This window comes from Siniperca chuatsi, linkage group LG5, assembly GCF_020085105.1.
Source record: "Siniperca chuatsi isolate FFG_IHB_CAS linkage group LG5, ASM2008510v1, whole genome shotgun sequence".
NCBI classification, from domain to species: domain Eukaryota; kingdom Metazoa; phylum Chordata; class Actinopteri; order Centrarchiformes; family Sinipercidae; genus Siniperca; species Siniperca chuatsi.
This window is the reverse complement of record NC_058046.1, coordinates 27,444,015-27,453,318: the sequence shown is the minus strand read 5'-3', so window position 1 is coordinate 27,453,318 and position 9,304 is coordinate 27,444,015. Positions and strand designations below refer to the sequence as shown.

Genomic DNA, 9,304 nt, shown 5'->3' with positions numbered 1-9,304 from the left:
TATTTTGTGCTTCCTTGGTGGATATTTATGAATGAATCCGGCCATGATTTTTTTAAATACTATGTTACAAGTAAACATCCTGCATTAAAATTTTTACTCAAAGTAAAAATAAAAAAGTATTATCAGCAAATTATATAGCAAAGTATCCTTTACGCAGAATGTGCAGATTATTGCATACTGATATATTTGCGTTATTATTATTATTTATGCATTAACATGCAAGCAGTATTTTAATGTTGTAGCTGGTTGCAAATTTTTACTCATTTGTATACTTTTGGTAGATTAATCTATTAAAATGCACCTTATTTTAAAGTTGGATCACGTTTTTATGACACCTTAATCTGCCAAAAAAAAACCTTTAGCAGTCAGACACATGTTGTGGTGTAAAATGTATGTTGTGGAGTGAAAGTATTAAGTAGCATAAAATGGAAATACCAAATTAAAGTACGTCAAAGTTGTACTTGAGTACAGTACTCGAGTTAATAAATCTACTTAGTTACTTTCCGCCACTGAAAACCGTTTTGTACAACTTTTAAGTAAAAATAATAATTCATTTCCATAGACACATGTTGATTTAGTCGTTTATTCTTTTTTAATTACAAGAAAATAGAATATCCACATTTTTAAAGTGAGCTCAAATAAAATGCAAATTTGTAAAATACAAAATCTGAGTGATTGCTAAACTACTGCTATATAAAATGATATCATGTTCCACAAGCATAAATGTTATTTGTAACCCACCCTAACCCAACCATGCATTTCACGATATGCACAGGTCTACATGTGCATGTTAAAAGGCATTATCTCCACCCATTTCTCATTTGTACAGTACCATTCTTCTGCATCGTCTTCTTGCATTGTTGTGTTTCACGTGATGATCCTTGGCGAACAGCGCAGAAAGGATACATCTTATTACTTTTGTTTGTGTCAAAGCAACAAGTCAGTGCTTGTTTTCCCGGCAGATGTAAACATCGTAACATTCATTGAGACTATAAAACATCAAAATCTCTCTTTTAAGTTTTTGTGTCTGTCACTCTTCCTTTAGCCTCCCGGCTGTTCTCAGGAGAGCCAGGGGGATAATGAAAGAGGCTGATGTGAGGAGAAAACAGGTCTGAGCTCCAGCTATCCAATAAACTGTGAAGAAAACACAACGGCTCAAATGCAAAGAGCAATTTTTTACCAAGCAAAGTTATTCATACACAGTACATTAACCTGTAAAATATGTCACCACGCCCAGTTTCCATGCTATTTCATGTTCAGAATAAGGTATTACAACTGAGGCATTCAAATAGTATTCTCTCAAAAAAAGTTAGTGGCCCGTGTGCGCTGGCTAATGCTTCATAAACTGTCAACAAATTTCAGATTTTAGCAGCATTTGGTGCCATTACTGCTGTCTGTCTTCCTTACCGGAGGATGACACCACTGGTCCCAGTGCTCTGGCCAGAGCACCCAAACTACGCAGAATCCCCATCACTGTGCCCTTCTGATTGGCCGAGCCTGGAGGTATATCCACAGTAGATAATCAGCAACACTGTGCACATTATAGTATAAAATCAAAATGGTTTGTGAGTTTCCATAAATAAGAATGAATAAGAGGCTCACCGTGGTCCGAAACAAGCGTCGACAGGCATGGAACTACTATTGCAGCCGCTGTAACAACAAAAGGAATGACATCAAATGTAATCACGGAATACACTGCATTTAACATAAATAAATAAATAAATCCTTTAGATGTAGATATATTTAATGTTTTAGGCAAATTTTCATCCCATGCATTGTCTGTGGATATTATCCTGCTGCATACAAGCTGTAATTCACGTGTGATTGGTGGTGTGTTGTTTTTTATTATTATTTAACCTTTCTGTGTCTTGAGATACATTACTACATTATTAGACGGTGTTGTATCCTGTACAGATTGTAAAGTCCCTTGAGGCAAATTTGTGATTTGTGATACCGGGATATGTAAATATAATTGACATATAGCACAATAACATAAGGCCTGAGAGGCATAAAGGAGAGAGCTTGACTATATAAAACAGTTATATTGTCAAGCTCTCTCCTTTTTGTGTTGATTTTATCTTGTTTTAATTTACTCTTTAATGATTCTATTAATGTTTTCCAGATTTTGTGCACCAATCCCTAATTGTTCTCAACAAAGATAATTATTTTACCAAATCATTTATGTAGGGCTCATTATTTTTGGTTTGAATGTTTTAAAAAGTCATGAAATGTTTCAGTATTTATTTTGAATATTAAAAAACGCAGCACAAGCACTATATAGTACCATTTATTGTTTTGTTTTACTCTAAGGAACTCTGACACATAATCGTCAGCTCTGGAAGTTATTCATCCCCTAGGATACTATTTTCCCTGATACTAAATATACAAATCACATGTTGGCCGTGCACTTGCAAAGTCTGTCAAATGTGCTATGTGGTTTGGTATTCTAATTTTTACTGGCCATGGGAATTTTCTCCTTTTTTATCAATCTCATTTGCTGTTATGACTCATATGCATTATGCCGTTGTTAATCGATTATGTTTCATTCATTTTACACATTCCTGGGTACAATAAAGGGTTTAACTTGCCTTCACATGACATAGTGTAAAATGAGCTCACCAAATGAGTATAACGCCAAGCCGACGTAAAGCATCGTCACACTCCACGAGAGCCCGATGAGAATAAACGCTGGGATTAACGCTATGATTGCCTAAAAACCAGAAACACGGTTCATTAAAGAAGACAACTGTGCAGCGGTGCATCATGTCCTTACAGCTGTTTGTTATGTAAAACAGAAGGTACTCCTACCATACGAACAGCCTTGATATGGTGCCCAGGTTTGATTCTGCGAGCGTAACCCCCCTGGATCAAAGCCATGATGACACCAATGAAGAAGAACATCTTTCCCTGCTGCATACTAGTGAGAGAAAAATGCTCGTAAAAATCACGAGGTTGCTGTTCAGGCGCATTTACTATGACTGATAAGAGTACACAGCTTTATCTTTGAGTTCATACCTTGTAAAGTGGAAGCGTTGGTGAGTAAGAAAACTCAGCGTGAACTCCAGACCAGAGAACAGGAAGAGGTAGCAGAAATAAACCAGACCCAACGCTTGAAGCTTCTGCATTCCTGTGAAGACATTTCCACCTTCTATCAGTGTGCCAAAGTTCAATCACACTTTATAAATGGGGCAAATGGGTGTAAGCTTCAGCCTCACAGAGGAATCCAGTATGTGCAGTACTCACTTTCTTTTGAAGGTGGATCTTTTGTCCTACTAACAGCTGAAAAATGGAACAAAGATAATGGGCTCAGAAGGTCCCTGGAGTCCCCTAACCCCGAAGATGAAGCCTAGAATGAAACAGGAAAGATTATCTGTAATAATCAATAGAATATATCAGTAGAATAATGCCGCTGTCAGAAAAAGGTTTTCAGCCACTATGGAAAACAAACTTGTATTTAACTTTACCACTGTATGAAAACAATAACCATGACTGAGTCAGTTGATGAGTTTTACATATACCAATTAGTGGGTGGTGATGATGTTTTAACCATTCATTGTTATGTTGATATTATGTTGATCATCATTCCCAGTTGATACTGGGAATTATGCCTTGGCTCAGAGTAGTGACTTCCTGGAGTCATGTCAGGAGGTTACTGCAAGAAACAATCCAGTACATAACCCTACGTAAACCCACAATTTATTGTTTGCTTGGATTAAACAAACAACAAGTTAATAAGTGAGCTTTAGAGTTGCTAGAAGGCAGATTTTGTTATTTGGACAGAGCCAGACAAGCCGTTTCCCCCGGTTTCTGGTCTTTATGCAAAGCTAAGCTAACTGGCTGTAGCTTCACATTTACCATAGAGACATGTGAGTGGTATCAATCTTCTCATCTAACTCTCGGGAAGAAAGCGACAGAGCGCATTTCCCAAATTGTCGAACTATTCCTTAAAGACCATTTACATCTCACTGGTAGCCAATGAAAAATTTAGCTTACCTGCGATTCAGCAAGAAATGACATGTTTTGGGAAAACATGCTGCACAAAACTTTCTGCCCCTTGAGTAAAACCGTATGTGATTCGGTTTGTCAGTTGGCAGTGTGAACGTTTACATAGCCAACCTTGACATCCTTTGTGAGCGTCTCTGGCAGCATGACCCAAATGAAGAGCAGATCAGCAACACTGAAGGCCAAGGCGAGCAGAGCTGGAGTATGGTAGAAGACATCTCCAGTTCTGGAGCTGACGGCAAAGTAGGCACCCATCAGAGGTCCCACGGTGAAGCCCAAGGAGAAGGCGATGCCGATCATAGCCTGGTGATGGTAAAATTAAAGTTACATTTAGGCCACGTACCTGAAGTGGGACTTACAATTACAAAGGCATTAAGTGGTAGAAGATTCTAATGAATATCACTAGAGTAATACCTGAAGAAAAGAAGAGACAGAAAACTAGCAGAGCCTGTTGTCACACATGAACCTCTGGTGAAAGCTGGAGCATGCATCCAATTACAGTATGGTGTTTTTAGATTTCATATTTTAACAATACATTTCCCGTTATGGCCAAAGAAAGTCTGTGCCTACCATTCCTCGGTTCCGTGCTTTCGGGCAAGGCAAGTCGGCCATGATGGCAGTGCAGAGGCTGACGTTGCCCTTACAAATGCCCCCAATTACTCGAAACAAAAGGAACATGCTGAAGCTCCGGGAAACGGCCCAGACCGCATAGGAGGACATCAGCCCTAACTGGAACATAAGGAACCCAATTAGACCCGAATGAATCAGCGCAAGGCTGCATGGTTTCTTACACAAGTGGAGTACAAACTGTGCCAAGTGAATGACTCTATGTTTAACAAGCAATAATGATATTATTACACTGCTGCTCTTTTCAATATGGCTTCCAGTGTGAAAGAATACTGAGGTTTGTATTGTAAAGTCTTAAAAGAATTGGTGTAATATGGCATTTCACTCACTGTGGTAAGAATGAGCAAGGGTCGTCTGCCATGGTGGTCTGACAGAGCCCCGGTTATGGGCGACGACAGGAACTGCAGCAGAGAAAACAGCGAGCCTATCAGACCTGAAAGGCAGATTGAGGAGCAGGCAAATTAATGGAGTTTCTTTGCACTATTAAGATGATATGTTTAATTGATCATAGTGTCACCAATTTCAATGTCATGAAAAGTAGATCAATCCATCCACTATACCTCCAAACAGGACACTGTTGTATTTCTTTTCCATAGGAATTCCCACGGCCTCCCTGAACCAGTCCACGACACTCTGCAGAGACTGATATACGACATCCTGTCCAACAAGAAAAACCCCCCACAGAAAATACAACATCACACAGGGACAATATAAACACGAGTAAAGAGGTCAATTCAGCATGAGTCAGCACGCAGACTCACACACAGACACAGCCCATGACTGCTAATCTAATCACTCATGAGTTGGTTATGGTTTTTATGAAACCGATTCTTTGCACAAATCCCCCTTTGTTCAATAAATGTGACAATGTGCATCAAATTCTGTGCTTCGAAATCCTTTTTTTTTAAACTCTTTTTTTAACTGCAGTAGAATCCGTTTCTACTTTTTTTTTATAAATACTAAAACCCCCCAAAAAACCAAGGACCACAGGACTTAACGACTACAGACTCGTCGCCCTGACCTCTGTGGTAATGAAGTCTTTTGAGCATCTTGTGTTGTCCTCAGAGCCATCACAGACCCACTCCTGGACCCACTGCAGTTCGCCTACAGAGCCAACAGGTCTGTCACCTGGACTCTTCAGGAACATACGTGAGGATCCTGTTTGTGGATTTCAGCTCTGCCTTCAACACCATCATCCCGGCCCTGCTACTGGACAAGCTCTCCCAGCTGAGTGAGCCTGACTCCGCCCGCAGGTGAATCACAGACTTCCTGTCCGACAGGAAGCAGAACGAGAGGTTGGGGAAACATGTCTCTGACTCCCGGACCATCAGCACCGGTTCCCATCAAGGCTGCGTTCTTTCCCCTCTGCTCTTCTCCCTGTACACCAACAGCTGCACCTCCAGTCACCAGTCCATCAAGCTCCTGAAGTGCGGATGACACCACCCCCATTGGGCTCATCTCTGATGGGGATGAATCCACCTACAGGTGGGAGACTGACCACCTGGTGACCTGGTGCAGCCAGAACAACCTGGAGCTCAACACTCTTAAGACAGTGGAGATGGTTGTGGATTACAGGAAGAACCCAGCCCCCCCTGCCCCCCCTTCACCCTGTGTGACTCCCCTGTCGACACTGTGGAGTCCTTCTGCTTCCTGGGCGCCATCATCACCCAGGACCTCAAGTGGGAGCTCACCAAAAAAGCCCAGCAGAGGATGCACTTCCTGCGGCAGCTGAAGAAATTCAACCTGCCAAAGACAATGATGGCGCACTTCTACACCGCCATCACTGAGTCCATCCTCACCTCCTCCATCACCATCTGGCATGCTGCTGCCGCTGCCAAGGACAAGGGCAGACTGCAGCGCATCATTCGCTCTGCTGAGAAGGTGACTGGGACCTGTACGCCTCCAGGACCCCGAGGCGAGCAGGAAAGATTGTGGCTGACTCCTCCCACCCTGGACACAAACTGTCTCAGACACTCCCCTCCGGCAGGAGGAGGCTGCGGCCCATCAGGACCAAAACCTCCGCCACAAAAACAGTTTCTTTCTGTCAGCAGCTGGCCTCATCAACAAGGCCTGGGACCTGCAGTACTTGCTTTTTGTTTCTTTATACATCTTTATATTATTACTATGTTTATGTCAGGCAACAAAATACCAAAGCAAATTCCTCATATGTGTAAACCTACTTGGGAATAAAGCTGATGCACAAATGTCTTGCCAAGGGAACAGAGCTTAATGTCATATTTTCCAAACCAGTCTGGTGATTCAAATTGAAAATTGAAAATATAGTGTGATAATTATTTCTCTAATTTGTAGGCACACAAATGTAACTCAAATGAGGAAGTAAGGTTAGTTGAATCATCTTTTAAATGTCAAATTAAAACACTTTATCAGAAGGTTTATCCTGATTTTACTTTTTAAACTTGATTTTACCAGAGTTGTCTATTTCTTTTATGTTACCTTACTGATTTTAACACTGATTTTATCCTGGTCCAGCTAATATCTTTTATTACTTATAGGATTTCCACTTGCTTTTATTATTGTTGTTTCTTTAATCTGCTGCCTTGTGTGAGACACTTTGTAACCTGGTTTTTGAAAAGTGCTCTACAAATAAAAATCAATATTATATCACTTTTATGTTCATATCTGCTCTGACAATAATGAGCCAGAGCATTTCAAAAGTGCCTTTTAAGTCATTATACTGCTGTAATAGAAAGTACCCTGTACATGTTATTTCTTCAAAAAAAGAACAACAACAAAGCAAAACAAAACTAACCCCTGTTTGTGCATAATGGTCCAAAATTGAAGGCAGTAGAGGTAGAATCAGTGTAAATCCCAGCAGGTCTAGCAGCAGGATGACAAACACTATGTTGATGACCTTTGACGAGAAGGAGCCGCCATCCTCTGCAGATTGGTTTACGGCTGACATTCCTCCAACTGAATACGGTGTCTCTTCAGTTCCTGTTCATAAGTAAAACACATACAGTGTATGTCAGCAGAGCATTATGACTTCTAATCTCAAGGACAAGGAACAAGTAAACCCTTGGGGAAGTACCACAATCACATCAAACAGCTTAATTTTACAGGTCTATAATTTTCTTGAAAGAAATATGTTATTTGGAACTAATTGTAGGGCATTTAAGGACAAAATCAGACAGATATTAGAGTTTGCATTGTATTTGTACCTTGAAATATCTGCTCTGTTAAATAATCTATTCATTATTAATTTGTTATTGGAAACTCCAATATTCTTCATATATGTTGAGTTGTATGCTGGGTTGTTGTCACATGTTTACATCTGTGCGTGTTCAGCCAGCCTGCTGTGCACTGCAGGTTATACTTCTAATTCAGTGGAATTAACTGGAAGTGTTGCTGAAACCTGTCTCCATTTTCTCTATAATTAGTACCACATTATATTGTTCTGTCCAGGAAACTTCCTATGAATTTACAGTTACATTTCAGTTACTTTATAGAAATTATAGGATACCCTGGGAACTGTAAAATAAAACATTAATACAGACAGTGAGTTAGTAATCTGTAGATTAATGAGTAGATCTTAGTACAAACATTACCAGGGTGAGTAGTTTAATTCCACAGGCAACTCAGTTAGTCAGTGTGTTGAGATTTTATTTCCACTGTGGCCACCCATGCTGAAAAAGTTAGTTATTGGTGACTCTCAAGGGTGAAAGCATCCACCACATGCCATATGGAAACAAATAAATGTTTACAGTAGAGTACAGTAGTAAAGTAGATGTATGCCAGTAAAGTTGCAATCAACCACAGTCTCCATTCACTGCTTCTTACAGTAAGTCATCAGGAAAGACAGAAAAAAAGGTGCAACTCAAGGAAGGAGGAAACGACAAAATGCTCAGATCAAAGTTGATCCCAGTCTGAATGAACTCCTCTGTAAATGCATTGGCATGCAAACATTTTTGTTCTAAAACTGTTAGTCTTGCTCTAATAAAACCACACTTTCTACAGGTAGTTGCTTCCGCAGAGCGTGATATCGATCCAGTGAGGCTGACCAGTATTTATCACCATCACCTCTTCTCGGACATAACTACCCCAGAAGCATTTCAAACAGCTTCTATACTTACAATATTTCCGCAGACTCGTAAATCAGGACAGATCACACCGAGGACTTACCCGACTCGAGCAGTTCTACCTTCTCTCTCTCTCATCAGTCCATTATTATTAATCCACACCAGGAAGCGGTGTCCTCTTACATTTGGATGACAAGAATGTGTCGTAACCAACGCACACAGACGAAAATGCTGCCTTCAGGAGAATTTCGTAAGCTCGTATTTCCGTGTACCACACTCGTTCAGGATTTGTTGGCCCCATCTGTGACCTCAACTCTCCGTCCATTGGTCTGTGAGGGGGTTGTATCTTCAAATATATCTTTGTGGTCTATCTGTGTACTATCCGTCTAGAATGATTAAATATGTTCCCGGGGCGAAACCAACGTGTAAACCAAACGTTTCCACAGTCTGCGCTAGCTTATAGCAAACTGGGGCAGTGGACGGTGCAGTCTCTGGAAATATTAGATTTGAACGTTGTTTTGCCTCGGCCAAGCATTTTAACGTTTCGGGCAGAAAGTAGACATCTGTCGGATGACGAAAATACCTTTAAAGATACAACCCACTTCTGGAGAATGGATAAAAAAGTGATACCCCACCAA

At 40.5% G+C, this 9,304-nt stretch overlaps 1 protein-coding gene across 2 annotated transcripts; it reads right to left on the bottom strand.

The window, feature by feature from the left end:
• Positions 1–569: 569 nt before the first annotated feature.
• On the bottom strand, positions 570–8,923 carry mfsd10 (major facilitator superfamily domain containing 10). 2 transcript variants are annotated; one of them, XM_044195346.1, is made up of 13 exons: positions 8,770–8,923; positions 7,400–7,584; positions 5,190–5,286; positions 4,959–5,062; positions 4,573–4,731; positions 4,117–4,305; positions 3,244–3,346; positions 3,016–3,127; positions 2,809–2,917; positions 2,620–2,710; positions 1,603–1,650; positions 1,408–1,497; positions 570–1,134 (listed from the first exon to the last, which is right to left on the bottom strand). In XM_044195346.1, the coding sequence occupies exons 2-13, from the start codon at positions 7,550–7,552 to the stop codon at positions 1,031–1,033; spliced, it is 1,359 nt and encodes a 452-aa protein (XP_044051281.1). In that variant the 5' UTR covers positions 7,553–7,584; positions 8,770–8,923; the 3' UTR covers positions 570–1,030. The 2 variants fall into 2 exon arrangements, with proteins under 2 accessions (XP_044051281.1, XP_044051282.1); XM_044195347.1 differs by having other exon boundaries at positions 8,721–8,795.
• Between the last annotated feature and the right edge of the window lie 381 nt (positions 8,924–9,304).

Bases quoted from the DNA above. Each gene is read 5' to 3' on its own strand.
- mfsd10 (XM_044195346.1), bottom strand. From the start codon at position 7,552: ATGTCAGCCGTAAACCAATCTGCAGAGGATGGCGGCTCCTTCTCGTCA. The intron at 5,287-7,399 runs GTTAGTTTTGTT...CTTGTTGGACAG, and splicing joins ACCATTATGCACAAACAGGG to GATGTCGTATATCAGTCTCT. The intron at 5,063-5,189 runs GTATAGTGGATG...TCTGCCTTTCAG, and splicing joins CAACAGTGTCCTGTTTGGAG to GTCTGATAGGCTCGCTGTTT.